This window comes from Peromyscus maniculatus, chromosome 2 (genome assembly GCF_049852395.1).
Source record: "Peromyscus maniculatus bairdii isolate BWxNUB_F1_BW_parent chromosome 2, HU_Pman_BW_mat_3.1, whole genome shotgun sequence".
Classification (NCBI taxonomy): domain Eukaryota; kingdom Metazoa; phylum Chordata; class Mammalia; order Rodentia; family Cricetidae; genus Peromyscus; species Peromyscus maniculatus.
This window is the reverse complement of record NC_134853.1, coordinates 145,249,134-145,271,963: the sequence shown is the minus strand read 5'-3', so window position 1 is coordinate 145,271,963 and position 22,830 is coordinate 145,249,134. Positions and strand designations below refer to the sequence as shown.

Below are 22,830 nucleotides of genomic sequence, written 5' to 3'. Positions count from 1 at the left end.
TTCTTCCTCATCATTTTTTTGTAGCTTTGTAAGTAAGAACAGCTGTTAATAGAGTTTTCACCATTTTGTCCTTATAATCTGTGGTAGTACTTATTTATCACATATGTGCTGTGAATGGATCCATCTCTCCTTCAGAGAACAGGAGTATGGGAGGTCTTTAAGGGTTATGGAATAGCTTATATTTTAGAAAAATGCCTTTGGAGAAGAAACTTTTATTTGGATTCTGCATAGTTAAGTCTTGATTATACATAAACAAAGGGTTTTATTAGATTATAGATCCAGGTTAAAGAGCCAACCACAGGAAGCTTTTTGAATTGATTAACAAGTATGCTATTAATATTGTCAGTCTTTACTTTGTGTAAGAGCATTCAGTGCTCTTAACCACTTTGCCATCTCTCCAGCCCTACTAAATCTATCTTGGATGAAAAGATTAAGTTAAAGTTGGGATATTAGCTCTGGCAAAGTGCTTGCCTAGCATGCATAGGACCCTGGCTTTCATCCTGAGGTACCATGGTTCCAAAAAAGAAAGAAAAAGTCAATAGCACAAGTCAAAGTATATGGAAACGAATAAAATAATTTAGTTTGATTATATGAAACAAGAAACTTAGAATCTTGGAGAACTAATATTGAAGCCACAAATAGAGTATAAAATAAAGCAGTATGTAGCAAGAAGTATAGTATCAAAGAGATAAAATTTATTCAGCAGGGAGACAGTCAGTTGGATATGACTCTGGTGTTGGTGAGGGTAATTCTAGTGGGAAATTGGGAGACCAGTGAACTAATGCTTGGTTGTTAAAGTAGAACAAACTAGGTAAAACATTTTTAAAACAGAGGTTTGTGAAGGAAGGAAAGGTGAATCTTTGTTTTGTAGTAAGACAGACTTCAGCATATAGTTATGAAGGCTAGCAGGATAGCTAAATTTATTTTTATGTTTGCATGCTTAGCATAGTAAACCTTAACTTTATTGAATCGGTGTTTGTGCAGAGAAAATGGGATTCTGGGACTAAAGACCAGGGATATATTATAGTGAGTGTTTTGGTCTCAACTCTGCAGAACATGTACTATAAAAATTATAGTTATCACTTTCATATTCCTTTCTGTGTTTATTACTTTGTGAGTAGCTTTTTATACATAATTGTCACTAAGTCTCACCACAAATTAATTTTCAAGGTGAGTATTAGATTGCTTTATATACAGATTGAGAAGTTTTTGCTCTGTAATTTCAAGACAAATAGGTCTGATTCTGAAGTTGGTGCTCTTTTTTCTATATCATATTGTCTTCTTTCTAACCTGCAGTAGTCTTCCAGTTTAGGCTTCCTGTTTCCTTAAGTGTCAGATAGGGATAATCTCATCAGAAATGTTAAATGAATACTATTGTAAAGTTACCTATATTTGGTTTGACAAAGAAGAAATATATTGGGTTAAATGGCAAACAGACCTTATGACTGCAGTCATCCTCAGCACTTCACTTGTCTAAACAGTTTCTTACTTTTTAAGGTGGTGTCATGGATACAGAAATGTCTGAAGACACAGACCACAACTTAACTCCTACCCTTGCCAGCATGTCTTATGGAATGCCGAATCAAACAGGATCTGAAAATTCATTGCTGGATGAAGATGATTATTTTTTGAACTCTGGGGATCTTGCAGGAATTCCAGTCGTTAGTAGTGACAATGAGGATGAACAAGATTTTAGTTCAAAGGACAATCTTGTTTCTTCAGTTCATACTGATGATAGTTTGGAAGTAGAGAGAAGAGCCTCTCATCATGAATCAGACAATGACAATGAAATACAAATTCAAAATAAATTAAAAAAAGACTTTCCTAAACAGTTTGATCAGGTTTCTGTCTTTAAATCAATACGAAAAGATTTTTGTTTAGTAAGAGAAAACAGCAAAGAGACATTTTCTGGAAAGGAGAAAAATAGAGACGTAACTTATCATGAACATGAAAAACGGTTGGATAAACCCCATAAAGGTTTGGATTCAAGGTTGAAAAGCAGTTTTTTTGATAAAGCAGGTAATAATTGTTGGAATAGAACCATAAAGCACAATAACAAAGTACCGATAATGGAGCTTTTATTACTCTTTATGTTAAGTGAAATATGAACAGTTTTAAACTCTTGTACATTCTCATTTTTTATTTTCTCCTTATTCTGTAAAGTGATTGAATTTTGCCCCGTAACATTTAGTTGTGGTATAAGTGGTTGAAAATAGCTCTAAATCATATTTTTTCTCCTTGAGTTGGAATATTTTGAAAAAAGGCAAGATGCTTGTATCATCTGTAGAGTTTCATTGGTTTAAGATTAGAATCTGAAGTTGGATTTCCCATCTTTGTGCTCTAGGCACTGATTTAAATTGCTATCCCACTTACAGTAGTCTAAACTAAGGAGTTGAAACAGATTACCCCCATTTTCCGTTTTAGGAGTTCATTGAAGTTCCTTTTGATTCTCTTTGCACAGTGCATACCTTGTATTATAGCTCCAGTTCTGTTCTTGAATATATCACACATTTCTTGAATGCTTACCTTTCTTGCTGTTTCATTTTTCTCTCTGTGTTTATATACACCTGCAAAATTACTTCTTATCCAATGAATCATAATTCATAAATCTTTCCTACTTTATAGTCATTCCATGAATGGTTTTCTTACCTATATCCCCACAGAATTTTGTTTTATGCCTTATTTATAGTATTTGTTGTCTTGTTTTGTTTTTCTTTCTTGAGAGCCAGATTGTATCTTACTCATCTTTGTATTCTTGGGACTTAGCCTTCTACAAGAAGATTGTAATTGTTTCTTAAATGTTAAATTGATGTTTAGGAAAGTAGCGACATCATATCAATCCATGTATTTCTTCTGGCAACCCTAGGAAATGTATTGTAGAAAGAACAAATCAATATTGTGAAGAAGGGCAACTGCTTAACAGTGTATATTATATACAAGGCTGTGCAAGTATATACTTTATTTCTAATATGTGATTAGGTATATATATACATATGTGTATATATATATATACCTATTAATGGATATTGAAATTCTAGGAGTATCTTTTCTGAAGGAGCATGCCTAGTAATAGAAGAGACAAGACAGGTAGGTAGTAGAAGTGCTAATCATGAGTTGAATAGCCTAAGATTGAATGTGTAAGATAAGATAACAGAAGAGTAAATAACTGGGTTGTTAAAGTGGTTGCTTTTTTCACTTTTGAGACAGAGTCTTAATCTTCAGCCCAAGCTGGCCTGGAACTCACTGCAGTTCTGCCTTGTCTCCTAAGTGTTTTTAAGTAACAGGTGTGTGAGTCACTATACCTAGTCTAAATTTGCCTCGCTCCCTGAGGTGCTTTGTATTAGACTCCAGACTTTTTGGCATATTAGACAATAATTCTACCACTGAGCCACATTCCTGACTCACATGAAATTCTTATGAGAGAGACTTAGTGAACAAGGGATGTTGTTCTATAGAGGTCAATTTTGAACTGAGCAGAGTCTGGGGACTGTAAATATTAGGACAGAAAGCAGAAATTTGGGGAACTTTGCAGAGCTGCCGAGGAGAGCATAGTAAATCAAGTCACCATTCTGAGTAAGGAAAGGTGTGTGATAGTAAGGCTGAATGGTAAGAGCAGGCAGGTTGTGTGGAACTTTGAATGAAATGTTGGGTTCTTTGGAGCTTAGTTCACTCTTTGTTGGAATAGAGAGATGATTTCAAATAATTGCCTTTTAGGTCATTTTTTTTAAATAAGATTTGTTATTCATATACATGTGTTTGTTTGTTTGTTTTCTTTCAATAGCTAATCAAGTTGAAGAAACATTACATACTCATTTACCACAAACCCCAGAAACAAACTTTAGGGTAAGTTTTCAGTGTGTATGTAGATTGCTGTTAACCGTGGCAAGTGTCAAAGTTTTCTTTATGTCACTTTAAAAATTCTGCTTGTGTTAGACAGAGCACTGAGTTTTTTTTTTTTTAACTATTTGCATAAGGACATCTTTGGAGATACTCTAAAAAGCCTTGGCTCTTAGGTTCTTCATTTGCATTTGATATTTAGACATATAGTGCATCAGCTTTTAGGCATAGGGACACCAAATGTATGTCCATAGAATTCATTTCCAGTGAGCTTTTCTTTGGGTATTAACCCTGAAGAGGAATAATTTTTAAATTTGAATATTTATTAATCCTTTATATTGTGTTTTAGGACTCCAGCTACACATTTGCCAATAAAGAATCCATTGGTTCGGAACTGGGGAATTCCTTTGCATCAAATATTAGAATTAAAGAAGAACCTTTGGATGATGAGTATGACAAAGCAGTGGCGCCTCAGCAGGGACTACTAGACAGAGTTAAAGATGAACCTGAAAATGCTCAAGTAAACATTTGACCTTTCCCCTTCCTTGTTTCTTTTTGCTCTACACATCAACTTACTCATTTGAAAGAGGAAGTACTTAAGTGAAATAGTTTGACAGGATGAAAAGAGTTTGTGATTGAAGCAACTTGAATTGCTTTGCAAGGCTTTAGCAACAATTACATGAAAATGTTTCTAAAGTGTATTAAGACTTTTGCTCTTGTCTTTTAATAGCACTGTGGCTTTTGTGAGCATTTTAATATGGAATTGGGAGACTGGTGCATCTTTGAGATTTAAAGACTGAGACAGCATATGAGGCTGAAAACCTAGGAGGAGGGTGGCACATGGGTTTGTGGAGTAGTTTAATTCATAGAGCCTTTTACTACTAATGAGGTACAGGTTAGGTATGCATTTAACTGTCTTTCAGGAGGGCTAATGGACATAATTATCTTGGAAGGGTTAATTGATTGAAGAACCAGATTATTGGAAAGGAGGCATTGGTGAGTGATTCATGATTCCAAGTTTGAGATAGTAAGGGCAAGGGTCTAGCTGTACTGTTTCAAGACTCTCTGGAAGTAAGTCATAAGAATCCTGGAACTGAAATCAGTCAGTTAAATTACCCATGCAGTTGAATGCATTGTAGTGGTTGGAACGGAAGAAAGAAGCCACATCTCAGGCTATAGTGACTGAAATGTAGAAAGGAATTTAAGCAATGAATATATAATAGTAGCAACTATTTGAAGGTAGTATATATTTTGTTCAGATGTCATGAATTCAGAAAGGGAAAAATAGAGATAACACAGAGTAGGTATTTCTGTGAAATAATATCTAATCTAAGGAAGCTTTCCTTTTTCTTATTTTGCTATATAAGGGAGTTTGTGAATGAGACATGTATGGAAGAGAATTGTTCATGAAGCCTTTTTTGAGCAGCACTTTTTAAACCTCAGTACCACTGATATTGAACAAGACCATTCTTTATCATGAGGCTTTGTTCTATGTATTTCAGGATCTCTAGCATATCCTTGGTTTCTACCTCTATTTGGTTTCACTTGCAGCTCTGTCCCTCTCTGGTTATAACAGTCAGAAGTATCGTCAGACACTGCCAGATATTCCTGGGGAGCAAAATCATTTACTGTAGAGAACCACTGTTTTATATCAAAGAGAAAAAAGACTAGGCAGCGATAGAGTGTAAAATACAGAAAGAGAAGCAAATGGTTTATGAAAGGAGCTGAGACACAGTTACCTGTCAAAAATGGTGTTGTTTTTTTTTTTTAGGGGGAGAAGGCATTGTGACCCCAGGAGCCATGTGAGGTAGAACATTCAAAAGAAACAATACAATATATCAGAAACAGCATATTAGGACCTTAAAGGAAAAAAGATAAACTTGCTTTAAAACCTGGAGAGGAGCTTCATCAAGGATAACTTAAAAGGATGAGTAAGCCAGAGGTGGTGGCACACGCCTTTAATCCTAGCACTCAGGAGGCAGAGGCAGGCAGATTTCTGTGAGTTCGAGGCCAGCCTGGTCTACAGAGTGAGTTCCAGGACAGCCAGGGCTACACAGAGGAAACCCTATTCTGAAAAAACAATCAATCATATAATAAACAAACAAATAAATAGTAGGAGAAATAGCTGCCATGACATGGGGTGGCAGAAAATTTCATACTATATGATTTAGTTCAGCATAGAATATGTAGCAAGGACGATGGAAGATCCATGTAACAGAAATTAAGAGCTGTTCGACCAGAGCATGGCTTATCAACCCCAGAGAGAGAGTTCAGTGAGTTCTATCCTATTTCTTCAGGCTGTGGGGTTTGACCTCTTAAAGGGATAGGCCCATGATGTCCCATAGAGGTAGCCCACAACTCACAAAAGAATTCTGCAACACTGAGGAAAAGGTAGAGAAATTAGGATGGTGGTTGACCTACAGAAATTGGGTGGATATGAGTGCAGTTGGCTCAACAAAGACAGTAGAAGGAATCTGAAATATTTCAATAGATGATAAATTTAGTGTAGTTTGTAGAAACAAGAGAAGTGGAAATCTTGGGTATTTGCATTAGGTGTAAAAGTCCTAATAGCCAGGGAAATTCATGTGACCATGTGTTTGTGTGAAGATTATAACCTTGTCTTTGTACAGGGAAGATCTCTAATCTCCTCATTTCCCCATGTGGACCTTGAAAATTCATAAGAAATCATTATATTGGTAGAATACTAAAGGTTTCTCTTTCTTTTGTATGTGACCCATTGACCTTTCCTCAGGATAAAGGCTAAGGTTAAGTAAGTGGGGGATAGAAGGCATTGGGAAAATTCTTAGTATTGTTGTTCTTAAAGTAGAGCTTCCAGTGGCTAGAGAGTGTCAATAGGATAGAATGGATAGCACTGCCTGTATTTTATACACTGACTCAAAATTACAAAATGTGCTCTAAAGTGCTGACTATTGAGTTTTAGAATGATTATGTGGAAGAACTGCTTCAAGGACTTATTACTTATTTGTTTGGTCTCTTGAGAGTAGACAGTCCTGGGCGTAGGTCCTGGTACGTACAGGGTCACAGAGTGGTCTCCACAGAAGAGCAATCCTAGCACGTGAGTAGGTTTCCCTGAGCAGTTATTTCTGTTTTCAGTCAAACCTCTGGTAGTTGCAGAAATCCTGCAAGGGAGGAGGCCATATTACAAGTAACTCTAGATATTGTTTCTTTCCTTTTTACTCTCTTCCTGCCTGCATTCTGCTCTCTTCTTATTGCCTCATGCTTTTTCATACCCTCTCTGGAAATGTAGATTTCTTTCTTTTTCAGTACTGAGTTGTAACACTTTATTAATTTTACAGATTCTCTGTAGACTAGAAGTAGGAATTACAAAGTATTTATTTGGTCTCCTAAACACTACTCAAAAAGTACTGACAGAATTTCTGGCTGTGATCACCCTTTTCTTTGATCACCTTTACTAGTTATTTCTCTCTGTGCTTGACTTTGTAGTTTGGCTTTCAGTGTACTTTTTACTATTCAAGTGGTCTTCATCCAGACTACTAGGTTGCTGAAATGTCTTTATATGTATCTCAATGCTAACCTATTGCTTTTAGTTACTTGTTAGACATCTTTTTGCTTCTTTAACTAACATAAAATCATTTGGGTTTCAGTTTCATGTATTCATTCTAATCCCATTGCATTTTATTATAGTATTTTCTGTAATTTTAAGAAAATAGTTGTTGATTTTTTTATATATATACTATATTGTTTTTTCCTAACACCTGTGTGTGTGTGTTGGGGGGGTTGGTCTAAGTAGAAAATGTGTTATCCTGTGTCTACACTAGGAAACTAAATTTCATAGGTTAATTTAGTTATTCAAGGCCAAATGGTCAGGAAAGAATCAACCTAGGTCTCATTTTTGGTAGCTTGTCTTTCATTAACTAATGGTTTGATTAAAAAAGAGGGGGTGGTTCTAGATAGAGTTTTCAAAGAGAAACTCTTAAGGAGAGCCAAAGACCTCATTTTTCCATTTCCCCCCCATAGGTTCTGCAACTTAGATGTTAGATGTTACTAATGTTGATATCTTCATTTTTTTTTTCTGCTCACAGTAATGAAGAGAGAACTAATTTGTTGTCTTTCATTGAAATAAATGAAGATGGGAAAGCATATCGCTTAATTATCACAGTAATGATTCATAGACTCGTTAAAAGTACAATGTAGCCATGCACATGTTGGAACTTTGCTTGAGTTATATCGCTTATTTGGCCATAGAAGATGTTCATTTTCTTTTTTTTTTCTTTCTTTCTTTCTTTTTTTTTTTTTTGGAAGATGTTCATTTTCAATACCATTTTTCCTGTGGTATTAATAAGGACTTCCTTTGTGTTCAGCAAGGGAAAGATAATGCAGTTTTTATTTTAACCCCTGGTTTTTAGTTAGTTTTATTTTGTTTTTGAAAGCTTTGGGGTCATCAGGTATTTATTTCTCATAAAGCATGGCTTACTAGTCATTGTAGGGGACACAGACAAACCAAGCATTCTGCCTTGAAAGTATTGTAGGCATTTTATAAAGTATACTTGCAGTCTTTTCTTCTCTCCTCTATATCTGCTGCTCCCACTACTGTGAATAATACATACCAATGGCTTAAATAATTTCATAAATTTGGGAATTGCCACTACAGAATAAGAAAAGTAGACTGGAGACCATTGATGTGAGCTAATGGATACTAATTATTTCTGGAGTTTGCCGGGCTAAAAATTTTTATACTAGTATTGTGCTTTCAAATACATGCATAGGTATGTCAGGATAAGTCAATAGTTTTTTTTTTAAAAGTTTATGTCTACCAGGTACAGTAATGTGAATGCTTTAAATCCCAATCCTTGGGGACAGACAGATCACTGTGAGTTTGAGGGCAGCCTTAATTTCCATAGTAAGTTTCAGTCCATCCAGGGTTATACATTGAGGTCCTATATACTGAAAACTGGCAGTGTTCTACACCTTTAATCCCGGCATTCGAGAGGCAGAGGCAGGAGGATCTCTGTGAGTTCAAGGCCAGCCTGGTCTACAGCGCGAGATCCAGGACAGCCAAGGCTACACAGAAAAAACCTGTCTCCAAAAAAAAAAAAAAAAAGGCTATTTCACCAACAGTGCTACCTTGAATATCAGTATCTTTATTACTTGCCAAATGATATGTATCATAATTCATGATTTATTTCTTATACATATTTTGTTCATTGTGGGAAGAAAGTATTCTAGATCGAACTCTGAATTTGTAAAAAAAAAAATTATGGAACTTTTGTAATTACTAAATTAATACAGATTATTGAGCTTAGCATTTTTACTTAACTATTCTTGAAATTTTTGCACAAAACATGCTAATTTATTATAAAGGAAATTAGAAGCGATCATGATAGAAATGGGAAATAAAGTAATAACTTTATTTATAGAACTTTATTAATAGAACTTGTGATAGTTGAGTGGAGTTGAATGTAAAATAATAATTATAGAAAAGATAGTAATACTTCTATGGATCAGTTTCACAGTTGAGATCCACTGTTATCAGTAGCAACTAAAAACAGTTGTAAGATAAAAGATGCCTTGAATGAATGGTGAGACCAGTTTTTTTTTTTTTTTTTTAAATAAAATGTAAGAAGTGTTAATGGTGTCAAAGTAACATACAGATTTCATGAACATACTGGTGATCAGGTTCTGATGCTTTGGGGAGTAAGTGTACACAGACACACATGGTGTATACATACTTTCAAATATTTAGAGAGGTTGAGTGGAGAACCATGTAAACAGTTAAACGTTGTATAGTTTCATCAGAATAGTGTAATACAAGATTAATCAGGCTGATAATGATAACAGCATAGCCCACAATAGATTTCAGGTTTTGATATATTGATCCTGTTGAGCAGAAAAAATTTTCTATTTGGTCAAAGAAAAATTCCCAGTCCCAAATAGACTTAAGCCAGCACTGGCAAGTTATCAGTGGCTAGTCAAATCAAACCCACTCTGTGTTTAAGTCTGTTCAATCACTGCTCTTAAGAATAAAGTTTTATCATAACTGCCATGTTCATTTATTAACGTGTTGTCTGTGGGTGCTTTTGCTGTACCAGGGCAGAGATGGGCAGTTGTGACAGAAATCAGACTATATGGCTTGCAAAGTCAAAAATATTTACTATCTGGCCCTTTGCAGATAAAGTTTGCTGATCCCTGGATTAAAGGACTGTATTATAAACAGTGAAACCACTTCCTTATTATTTTATTATGGAAGTAAAACTTTGTAAGAGATAGAAGAAATCACAAAGGTAAAGATTGTCAAAATTTTGGCATAAAGGGAAACAAAAAAAAATTAACTCAAAAGAAATGTTGATAAGAAATGCTACTGAGCTTGATATTGTAATATAATGTACTTGTAAGTGAACATTAAAAATAGCTGTAAATTATAACAAGTGGGAAAAAAGTTTTAATTGCCTTTTTTTTTTCTTCCGTATTAATTACTGGAGTAAGAACAATTTTGTCTGAAAATCCAGGCTTGGTGGTGTATACCTTTAATCCCAGCACTAGGGAGGCAGAGGCAGGTTGATCTCTGCGAGTTCCAGGCCTGGTCTACAGAGTGAGTTCCAGGGCAGCCAGGGCTACACAGGGAAACCCTTTCTTGAAAAACAAACAAAACAACATCAAACAAGCAAAAAACAAACCACCAGCCCAAAGCAACCCAAAAGTCACAATTTTCTTTGGACAAAAACAATCTCATAATGTCTCAGAAACCTTTAAAATGGATCTGGTAACTTAGTAATTCTACTTAATTAAAGATATTCATCAGTGGAGTGTGGTGGAGCACTTCTTTAATCACAGCACTCAGGAGGCTGAGGTAGGTGGATCTCTGTAAGTTTGAGGCCAGCCTGGTTTACAAAGCAATTTTCAGGACAGCCAGGGCTGTTGTTATCTGTCTCAAAAACAAAACAAAACAAACAAACAAAAAGATATTCATCATTGTGTTCCTTCACTGTTTGTGCTGAATATATGTAAGCATTAAGTAGACCAGCATTGTTACCATTTGCATCTCTCTGTATTAGAGCTTGAGGCAAAAGGTGGAAAAAATGAGTGATTCTAATCCCGCCTTTTTAAAAATTGTGGTAGGATTGTATTAGCCATGGAAGTTTTCATAAATTTTAATTTTTCAGAAATATTCTATATTAGTCATTTGTGGTGTTACTCACCTGTGATCCAAATACTTGGGAGACAGAGGCAGCAGATTTGGGCCTCATCTGGTCTATTTAGCAAGTTCCAGCCCATCAGGGCTGTACAGTGAAACGTTGCCTCAAATATAAAACAAAGACTAAAAGAAAAATGCTGTGTTAAAGTACTATCATAATTGCCAAAGATTTGGGCACTCTTCATTTTGTGTCTACTCTTCATTTTGTGTCTGAGTCACATGTACATATTTCATGTCAGCTTCAGCTGTTTAATCTGACATGTCTCTCTCTCTCTCTATACACACACACACACACACATACATTTTACATAATTATATAAAATAAATATCAATATTGCTTAAGGTTGTGTAGTGTATTGTTTTACCTACCACCAAAAGTAAGTATGTCTGACATACCCAGAATCCTACTGACAGGTCTCTGTATTATTTTGCAAGCTTTGTTGTAATAAATATGTTAAAATGATCAAACAACTATTACTTAATGCTGTTAGAAGTGAGCAGTATAATTGTACAGATAAAGAACAGCCCTGAAAAATATATAATGGAATATTCTGGTTGATGGTGGTTGTGTATGACTTAATATGTTTACTTGGATTTAAAACTCATTCAAGGCTGGAGAGTTTAGCTCATAGGTAAAGAGCACTGGCTGCTTCTCCAGAGGCCCTGGGTTTGTTTCCTAACACCTACATAGTGGTGCTCACAACCATATGTAACTCTAGTTCTAGGGGATCCAGTGTCCTCTTCTTACCTTCATGGGCACCAGGCATGCATGTAGTGCACATACATATATATATTCAGGCAAAAACTCATATTTAATGAATTAAAGTTTTTCCTTTTAAGTCATTTAAATAATGCAGTATTTAAAATGTTCCTTTAGAATTCTCAGACTACCTAGACCTCTGGTTCTTGGACTCAAATCTTATAAATGTGTATACTTAGCTACTAGAAGTTATTTTGGGGAAATATGCAAGAATATATAATAATTGAAATAAGCACAACATGAATTTCTATGAAAAAATTATTTAGAATAATTATAGGTATAAAGAACAAAATTTTTCTTTGACTAGAGAAGGGAAAAGACTGGAAAGAAATATAGCCTAGAGTCACAGCTGCCCTTTTGAGGGGATGGAAATGAGATTAGAAGTTTTTTCTTTATTTCTAAGTAAATGTTCTATTGTGATTGTGTATTACTTTTATAATAAACAGAAGTTTATAAGCTGTAATATTAAGGAAGAATTTCAAAGTTAATTTAGGAACTACCTAGGAGTTGCTCCAGGCTATTTTGGTAGCTAACATTCATTTTTTCTCCCTCCTTGCTCTTAGCATATACAACCATATTTACTCTTGTTAATTATAGATTGTTTACTGTATTGTATTTGTATTTCTTATTAATATTAATGTTGTAAACATTTTCCCCTTCTATACAGCAGTAGTAAAATGTCTTGATTTCTTTTGGAATTTATGCTTTTCTCTGTATTTATTTATTGTTTTTCTTTTTTAAAGGAGTATAGTCATGGCCAACAGCAAAAAACTCAAGAGGGGGAACTGAAAATTAGTGCTGTGTTTTCAGTCAGTGGCAGTCCTCTTGGTAAGAATTAGCCCTGAATAAATGAATTGTATTTATCCTGGCCAACGTAAATGAGAGGTCATTTCTCCTTATGTTAATAAACTAGTCTGTTTTTTCTGTTCACTTAGAATCCTTTATATTGTATATTCCTTAGTTAATACCGGGTTCCAAAGTAGTTCTAGAAAAGTACTAATGCATAAAATGTAAGATAAAAAGTATGTTTTTTCCTTTCAATGTTCTTTTCCTCTTTTTTGTTTGTTTGTGTTTTTTTTAAAGCTCCACAGTTGACTACTGGCTTTCAGCCTTCTCTGGCATCACCTGGCATGAATAAAATGCTTCCTGCAGTTCCAGCCACAGCTGTTCGGGTTTCCTGTTCTGGTTGTAAAAAAATCCTCCAGAAGGGGCAGACTGCTTATCAGAGGAAAGGGTCTACTCAGCTTTTCTGCTCCACACTGTGCCTCACTGGATACACAGTGCCACCTGCCCGCCTGCCACCTCCTCTTACCAAGAAGACTTGTTCAAGTTGCTCAAAGTATAGCAGAGTTCTAAATTACCTTTTCTCTTTCTTTATTTCTCTTAGTGTTTGTTTCTTAACCTTTGTGTTATATTTGAATTTCTACTTTACTGTGGGTTCTTTTTGTAAAGAAATACCACAGAATTTAGTGCCACCATGTTGTTGCTGCTTTCAGGTTTTTCTGAGTAGGTCATGCTCAGCTTTCTTTTAGCTTAACAAGTGATTTTGAAATTAACCCCTTCTTTTTCATTAGTTAAGATTCCTTATATCTTTTTTTTTTTTTTTTTTTTTTGGTTTTTCGAGACAGGGTTTCTCTGTGTAGCTTTGCGCCTTTCCTGGAACTCACTTGGTAGCCCAGGCTGGCCTCGAACTGACAGAGATCCACCTGCTTCTGCCTCCTGAGGGCTGGGATTAAAGGCGTGCGCCACCACCGCCCGGCCAGATTCCTTATATCTTACTGTTTTAGTGCCACAGTATTTTATTTTGCAGTTGTTGACAATAGATTGTAGGTGCAACAAATATTTACAGTTATGTTTCCTGTTATATAGTTGCAATATATTTAAATTTGTCTAACTTTAAATGACTTTCCATATGTGTGCTCTCACATGCACACTCTCTCTTCTCCAGTATCTCTGAACCTTTAGAAGTTCTATTGCAATGTTAAATAACAAAGAGGTGTATGAACCTTAACTTAATTAAAATCCTCTTGATGTTTTTGAGGAATACTAAGATCAACCCTTATAGTAAATAGTGATAGTAAATAGTAAATGTTTACTAGAGCAACTCAGAAAAAAGAGAAGCTGGGTGTGGTGGCACGTTCAGTAGAGGAAGATGGATCTCTGTGTCAGTGGACAGCTCGGGCTACGTAGAGAGGTTACGTCTCAAAAACCAAAGGGGGAAAATGAGGAATGATACAGTTTTGGTGTTTTGAAACCTCTTAGCCTCTCAATTTAAACTACAATTTATTACTCATCTTTCAGTGTTTACACCTGCTCACTTCTCTTGTTTTCTGAGTTAGACCAGAGACTTGACGGAAATTTGAGTATATGTAGATACTTTTCTATAACTTAGTTTCATTCAAGTCTCTTTTAAACTTTTAAAAATTATTGGCTTATTTTATTTTCATGGGTGTTTTTACCTGCATGTATATCTTTGTACCACATGTGTGCTTGGTGTCCTCAGATGTCAGAAGAGACCGTGGTCTGGAGATACAATTTTGACCTGCCATGTGGGTGCTGGGAATTGAACCCAGGTCCTCTGGAAGAGCAGTCAGTGCCCTTAACCGCTGGGCCATCTCTCCATCCTCTGTGAACATCAGTTTTTGTTCATCTCTCGGGGATAACTGAAAAGTTCAATTGGGTTGTATTATACAGTTTAATTTACTGTATAATCCAATTTAAATAACTGTATTTTATATATTTCAGTGTAGATTGGATTTTAGTTTCCTTTTTAATTTCTGTTTTTTTTTTCTAACCTTGCTGTTCTTTAAAATAACAAATACTACTGGTTGTTTTTGTTTGTTTGGGGATTGTCTTTTAAGATTATCATCCAGTTTGAGAATAACAAACAGAGAAACCCAGCATTCAAAACATTTTGAGTAATAAAACTTACTCAGAAATTTTGTGGTTTTGAGCATTCCAAGGTTTTTTTTTTTTTCAGATCAAGGATGCTTAATCAATAGTATCTGTGCAAATACTATAAAATCTGAAAAAAAAGTGAAAGTTGAAACATTTGTGGTACTATGCATTTAAGAAAGGGTACATTCAGTTTGGAACAGTTCTTCAATGGTATATTTTTATCTGGTGAATGTCGCTAATGTTTGTATGTGACTGAAAGTGATCTAGAGCCATGCGCCTTGATTAGGTAGTTAGGCAAATTTCATCTAGTTTTTTTTCAACGTTAAAATTGATTCAATATTGATATTGATGTTTTGGTGGTTTATAATTTGAGGAATAATTTACCAATTTATTATAAAACATAGTGACTATAGCTTGTATATTTTCAAGTTCTGAGTTCAAAAGCCAGGTGTGGTGCCACACTCCTTTAATCCTAGCACTTGGCTAGCAGAATCAGGTGGATCTCTGAGTTCAAGGCCAGCCTGGTCTACAGATTGACTTCCAGGACAGCCAGGGCTACACAGAGAAACTGTTTTCAAAAACAAAACAAAACAAAAAATAACTTCTCCCCCCCGCCTCCCCCCCTAAAAAAATTCTGAGTTCATTTAAAGTATTTTTTGTTTTGTTTTGTTTTTCGAGACAGGGTTTCTCTGTGTAGCTTTACGCCTTTCCTGGAACTCACTTGGTAGCCCAGGCTGGCCTCGAACTCATAGAGATCCGCCTGCCTCTGCCTCCTGAGTGCAGAGATTAAAGGCGTGTGCCACCACCACCCGGCTATGTAAAGTATTCTTACAATAAAAATGACAGCTGAGGTAATAGGTATTAAGTAACTTTAGCCATTTGACCATCAAGATAGACTTTAAAGCATTATATTGTATGTAGTAAATATTTTATTACTTGTCAGTATTAAATAAAAATAACATAGAGGTATGTACTTTGTTGGGCTTACTACCACATAGTTAATCTAGTAGATAACTAATACTATTGAATGAATTATTTAGTGGCCTTAAGTTTATAGAAAAGCTAATATTATAGTATATTTTATGTAAGGTAATTATGAAATTGACTTTCACATAGTATTTCTGGCAAAATTAATTTAACCAAAGCAGAGTCCTTTATTTCTGTTGTTTTGGTTATAACATGTGGTTTTAAAAATGAATCCTTAGCTGTATTTTGTCTAAGTTTTTATATTCTAGTATAGGCACTCAAATTATTCTACGATTGAGTTAGATTGAAAAGTATAATTATTATTATTTTTTTATTTTTTACCTTATGTTTGCTGTTTTTTTATTAGGAAATAATTTGATTGTTTGATGTAATAACGTATGCATCCTTTATTATTTTTGGGACCAGCAGTTTTTAAGATGTCAGGGATTCTTTCATGAGAACCATCGATCTTCTGTCTATGCACATGAATATGAAGAGCAGAGGATAACGTTGAGTGTCATCATCAGGAATACTATATGCTTTCTTTAAGTCAGAATGTCATGGGGCTGGAGAGATGGCTCAGCGGTTAAGAGCACTGGCTACTTTTTCAGAAGTCACAGGTTTAATTTACAGAACCTACATGGCAGCTTATAACTGTCTGTAATTTTAGTTCCAGGGCTTCTGATACCTCCACAGGTATCAATACACATAAAATAAGTTAAATAAATTTAAAAACAACAAAAAAGACAGAATGTCATTGAGTCGTTGACCTGGAGTTCACCAGTTTCTCTAGGCTGGCTGGCATTTGCCCTAGGGATCCTCCTGTCTCCCAGGCATTCTTCTGTCTGGACTATTTTAGCATTGGGATTACAAGTGCTCACCACCACTCTTGCATTTTTATTTCAATTCTGGGCAAGCCTTTTATTGACTGAACTGTCTTCCCAGCCACATTGTTTGGATATATATTTATTTACATTCTTTTTCATGCATGCTAATTTCATCTGCATTTATCATATTTCTCTGTTCTTTGGTGGTTATCACTGACTTATCTGAAGACAGATTTTTTTCCCCCCTACATTTCAGAAATAACTGTTTGGGGGGTTGAAATATTGACTCACCAGTTGAGAGCCCTTGCTGCTCTTTCAGAGGACCCTGCTTTAGTTCCCAGGACCCACATAATGAATCGTAACCATTTGTAACTCTAGTTCCAGGGGATCGAGTGCAGCCTTATGGCCTCTTAAGGCACCAAGCACGCACATGGTGCACATACATACAGAGAGGCAAATGTTCTTAAACATGAAAATAAATGTTTAAAAGAATACATAAAATAATAGTTGAACTATGATGTTTGTGTTTTTGCCTTATACATCAAGATTTTCAGTTTTTATCTGTTATCATTCTGTTTTACATCCTCATTCATTTATTCTTTGATCTGTTTTTATTCTTTCCTCGTCTGTTTCTATTTTTCTGTTATTTTGCAGCACTACTTATTTATCTGCTTGTCTTCTCAGGTTTTCTCCGCTTTACTGTCTAATTTTCCCTTTATTCTCGTTTTTCGTTATACTTTCTCCCCTCGGTATTTGCTTTATCCTTTTCCATGGACAGAAAACCTTTCATTTCCTGTTTGCCACTTGATCTTTCTTGCTCTTTCCCTCTGTTAATGTACAGTCATTAGAACACTACTGCCCCTTTTTCTCTGAGCCTTAGGTGTCGGGATTGTGTTGTAGATGTATTAGTTGGTACCGGACACCACTCAGTCTCTTTGTTTTCTACATTTTGATCAGTTTTGGTATTCCCTAATGATCTTTGTCCATTGCAAAGAGAAATTTTTTGGATAAGGACTAAAAGCTATGCTTACCTGTGGGTACAAGGACAACTATGTAGAGTGTAGCTAGGGTTGTGCTGGTTTAGTAGAGCGGCGAGTGTAGGTTCTCGTGTGAGACCCAGGACTTCGCTAACCCTGGTAGCTGGCTAGGTTTCCAGTACCAGACATTGTTTTGTTCTTGTTGAACTGCTGGTTACCACCAAATGAATGTTTGCCAGTGTTATACCTCTAGGGTTATCATGCTGAATTTATTCTTTATTATCAGTTAATGTTTAGTTTTCTTTAATAAAAGGAACCTAAAATTTTTTAAATTGATTTCAAATCTTATATAAATTAAGTAATTTGGAGTATAATTTTGTTAATTCTGTTAGATCTATTGTACTCATAGAATTGTTTCTGAATTTTTTTGTAGCTTTTTGAATATATGCCAGCAGAAGTGTGATTATTTCTCCTTATTCTTCCATAAGATACAATTTAATTGGTTTGTAAATTTTTTGAGATCTATGAAAAATATTTCTTCCATACCTTCATATATGTTAGAGTGTTAGGAAACCTAATTCTTAGGGATTCATTCTTCATTGTCTTCATTACTAATGCTTACACATTAAATTGTTTTGGATATGGACATCTAGATTTTATGTAACCATGACTAGCAATGTATCACATGGCTGAGTAAATAGCTTATTGTAAAACTAGTTGCCCTCCGAGGACGTGAATTCAAATCTGCAGCACTGGGAAGGCAGAGCTCAGTGGGCAGCCAGCCTAACTGAATATGTGAGTTCCAGGTTCAGTGAGAGACTCTGTCTTGGAGGTTGGCAAGATGGCTCAGTGAGTAAATGTACTGGCTTCAAAGACTTAGAAGTTGTCCTCTTATTTCAGCCTTGTACTGTGCACACGAGTATATAGGCACATAAAATAGAAAAAAAGGCCGAAGTAACAATACTCACAGAGACATGCATCCAAAATCCCAAACACAGAACTTTGAAAGAATTTCGTATGTAATTTTAACTGGCAAGAACCATTATGCATGGCTCCTTTCACTGTATTTTTTAATTTTAAAAACATTGTTGTTATGATACTTGTATGTTGTAAGTAATATATTAGTTACCTATTTCAGAAAGCACTCAAAGATCTCTAAATTTATTGAGGAAAACTCAAATTTTTCAGCTTAAATTCCAGGGCTGAAAAATTGGCTTAGTGAGTGCTGTGTGGGTTGTGGAAAAGCCATTTGGGCAGCAAGGTTCTCTAATCTTAGTTCTGCAGGAAAGAGTGGGGATGGTTAGGTGGTGGAGACAGGCTGATCTGTAGAGCTTGCTGGCTAGTCAGTGAATTCCAAGTTGAGAAAGGAAGTGGAAATGGACTGAAGAAGACAGAAAACATTGACATAAGGGTCTGCTCTCCGTTGTGCACATGTACCTGCCTGTACACAGACATACAGACTGAATGTATAAACCACAGATTTTTCAAATATACACCCACAAGTTTAAATTGCAATGCCCCTGGGGGCTGGAGAGATAACTCAGTGATTATGAGCATTGACTATTCTTTCAGACGACCCAGCCTCGATTTCCAGCACCCACATGGTGGCTTACAGCCATCTGTAATTCCAGTTCCAGGGATTCTACTCCCTCTTCTGGTTCCTGAACACACCAGAAACCCAAGTGGTGCACAGGCATGTATGTAGGCAAAATGCTCATTCACATAAAATAAAATTTGTTTAACAAGACAAAAGTTGCAGTGTCCTTTCCCTTTACTATAAGTCTGGTTTTATTTGGTTGCTTTAACACACAAAAGGGGGTAAATGTAATATCCTTATCTTTGTTCTCATTTTAGAGACATTTTAAACCCAAAGGATGTGATCAGTGCGCAGTTTGAAAATAGCACTACCAGTAAGGATTTTTGCAGTCAGTCATGCTTGTCAACATATGAACTGAAAAAAAAACCCATTGTTACCATAAATACAAATAGCATTTCAACCAAATGCAGCATGTGTCAGAAGAATGCTGTTGTAAGTTACGTTTTTACTTTTCTTGGGCAAATAGTTTATTGCTTATGAATAAAGAAGAATGTTTAATTCTGTTTGTTGTTTTGTTATTACTTTATAATTCTTAGATTCGACATGAAGTTAATTACCAGAACGTGGTCCATAAACTTTGCAGTGATGCCTGCTTCTCTAAATTTCGCTCTGCTAACAACCTCACGATGAACTGTTGTGAGAACTGTGGGGGTTACTGTTACAGTGGCTCTGGACAGTGCCATGTGCTTCAGATTGAGGGACAGTCTAAGAAGTTTTGTAGTTCAATGTGTATCACCTCATACACACAGGTATTTGATCATATTTAATCTTAATGTCTTTTTTCATTTCTGGGAATTTGAAACCTTTGGGTAGAAATTATTTTTGAAACAGTTTTTTAAGATAATGAGAGAAGTATTTGGTTAAGTTTTTATAAGGGAATGGTATTTTCCAAATGCATATATATTAAATGTTCTTATATAGAGTTCCATAGTTCCAATTTCTGTACATGCATGTGAAATGCATCTTAGCCAGGTAGTTTGTGGTGTTGCACACCTCTCTGTAATCCCAGCACTCCGAAGACAGACGCAGGCGGATGTCTGTGAGTTTGAGGCCAGCCAGGTCTACAGACTGAGTTCCAGGATAGCCAGGCCTTTTATACAGAGAAACCCTGTCTTGAAAAACCAAAAGGAAAAAAAAAAAAAAAAAAAAGGAAATGCAGAAATGTAGCATCCAGGAGGCAGAGGCAGGCAGATATCTGTGAGTTTGAGGCCAGCTTGGTCTACAGGGTGAGTTCCAGGGCAGTCAGTTTCCCAGAGAAACCCTGTCTGGAAAAATCAAAAACAAAAATACTCAAGGTATGGCTTTGTTTTGTTGATACTGGGTCTTTTTATTCAGCCATGTCTTCCTGAAATTTGTTGTGTGGTCCAGTCCGTATTACTTGTAGCCCTCTTGCCTCAGCCTGCCAAATGCCGGAAACATCTGCATTTATTATGCCTAGCTAGGATATGGCTTTCATTTTAGATGTGATTTGTACTTTTGAGTAATAATTATAATTAACCCAAACATAAAGGAGAAATATATTCCCTAAGGATAACTAATCTTAACCTTTTAGTGTGTTGCCTTCTGATTTTTGAAATATATATATATATATATATATATAAAATGTTAATATATATATATTAACAAAAAGGTCCAGATTGCATAAGTGCGTGCGTGCATTCGTATGTGTGTATGCATGTACAACATATATTTTCTTGCAAATGGAACCATATAACCACAGTTGTAAACCAGAAAATAGAAATCTTACTTAAATGAAGATTTTTTTTTAAAAAGATTTTTTTACTGTTTTTTTTTTTTTTTTTTTCCCAGACAGGGTTTCTCTGTGTAGCCCTGGCTGTCCTGGAACTCTGTAGACCAGGCTGGCCTCAAACTCAGAAATCCACCTGCTTCTGTCTCCCAAATGCTGAAAGAATTTTCTTCATGAAATAGAACAATGAAGAAGAAGAAGAAATGAAGGTTATTTGTTAATTTGTGAACTAGAAATTTGCAGAGAATAAACTGAATGAACTCTGTGATGAGGATCTTTTACACTGTTTTGTTTGTTGTTTCATATTTTACCAGTAAATTTTGGTCAAATATTAGTTTCATAATCAGTAACCCTAAAGCAGTGGTTCTCTGTTTGTGGGTCATGACCCAATTGGTGGTTGAACGACTCATGATTCGCCTAAAACCATTGGCACAGATATTTAAATTATGACCCATAACAGTAGTAAAATTACTGTTAAGAAGTGGCAATGAAAATTTTATGGTTGGAGTCACCACAACATGAGGAGCTGTATTAAAGGATCATGGCATTCGGAAGGTTGAGGACCTCTGGTTTAAAGTGACGGTAAATACTTTTGTATTTTGCAGTGGCTTCCTTTTTTATTACATTTGCTGATCAGTCTTTTTTTTTCTTTAACACATAGTGAATTTGTATACAGGCCCTCAAAATCAACGGATAGTGTAGTTAGGCTTTACTATTGCATTCAATTTTTTTGTTGCTGGGGGCGTGTAATTTTGCTTTGTTTTGGAGTCAGGCTCTCACTGTGTAGCACTGGGTGGCCTGGTACTTGTATAAATTCAGTTTTGCACTATTATTAAAATTATAGGCAATTTCACTTTAATGTATAATGTATAATTTTACTTTAACGAATAATTCAGCTTTATTATATGAATTTAATATTTTCAGAAGGCTGTTTTCCTGATACTGTATCAGGCACTGAAAGTTGAGTCATACTTTGTAAAAGGCGAAATAGAATAAAACACCTTACTTTTAGAGTGAACTTTTAATTTTAATTTTGGAAGTACCTACTTCTCATGTATTAAAGCATGCTGTATTAGGAACAAGAATTTAATATTCCCTGTTTCCTACTCTTCAGAAATTGCAAGGGCCAGGCATGGTGGTACATACCTTTAGTCCCCACTACTTGGGAGTTAGTGGAAGATGGATAAGTTTGAGGCCAGTTTGGTTTACATAGTGAGTTTCAAGCCATTTAGAGCTACATAGTGAGACTGTTTCCTAAGCAATAGCACAACACCCTTCCCCCAACAACAACAACAACAACAACAAAACATCAAACCAAAGAATTTTAATGTAGTAGCTAACACCAATCCAGTATGTCCAAGTACAATTTTACATGGGGAAAACACTTAGACTATATGGATTTTGGTTGTTGTGGGTTTTTTTTTTTAACCTTTTAATGACTATAGAAACTAGACTGTGTCCAGGATTATGTAAAGTAAGAGCAAAAATACTTAATACAGAGCTGGCATATTGTAGATGGTTATTGCTGCCACTTTCCTTTCTTCTTTAATTTACTCAAACAAACACTGAATCCATTTCTGTTTTGTGGGAAGACATGTTTCTCACATATAAATAAATGAGTAGATAAAGATGGTGTGATCGAAGTATTAGGAGGTCCTGGGTACCACAAAGAATGCAGGTTAGTAGGAATAGGTGTTTCACAAAGATGAGTCTTGACTTAGGTATTTTAAATTAAGTTTGTGTTTGCAGTTCTGATCTGGGAATTAGAAGATGTTCCAGACTAGTGTATGCTGATATGCATTCATTTTATCATCAAGTTTGCAACTTGCCATAGGAAGGGAAAGAAATCTTAAAATCTCTTAGTTATAGCTTGAACGGCGTTTTCCTAATTGTATGATGGGGTAATAGTATGTACCATTATTTTCTGTTGAGTCCTGTGTCAACATATTGATTACAAGATCTGCTCCCATCTTGCTGCTTACAGTATACATTATTATTTGATGGAGAGGATTGATACTGAGTTTTCTAGTAAGTTTACTGATTTCCT

The 22,830-nt window shown here is 35.4% G+C and overlaps 1 protein-coding gene across 7 annotated transcripts in view; it reads left to right on the top strand.

Annotated features, from left to right (window-relative positions):
* The window catches only part of LOC102921379 (zinc finger MYM-type protein 4), a 128,172-nt gene that overhangs the window by 52,182 nt on the left and 53,160 nt on the right, over positions 1 to 22,830 (top strand). For 4 of the 7 annotated variants that reach the window (XM_076565076.1, XM_076565073.1, XM_076565074.1 and 1 more), the window contains 7 exons: positions 1,498 to 2,019; positions 3,782 to 3,843; positions 4,187 to 4,357; positions 12,515 to 12,599; positions 12,855 to 13,110; positions 19,294 to 19,468; positions 19,573 to 19,785. In XM_076565076.1, the coding sequence (XP_076421191.1) occupies positions 1,498 to 2,019; positions 3,782 to 3,843; positions 4,187 to 4,357; positions 12,515 to 12,599; positions 12,855 to 13,110; positions 19,294 to 19,468; positions 19,573 to 19,785 (1,484 nt within the window). Of the gene's footprint in view, positions 1 to 1,497; positions 2,020 to 3,781; positions 3,844 to 4,186; positions 4,358 to 4,777; positions 4,834 to 9,998; positions 10,101 to 12,514; positions 12,600 to 12,854; positions 13,111 to 19,293; positions 19,469 to 19,572; positions 19,786 to 22,830 lie in introns of those variants that run through there. The other 3 variants (XM_042271878.2, XM_042271877.2, XM_042271879.2) reach the window with 3 other exon arrangements.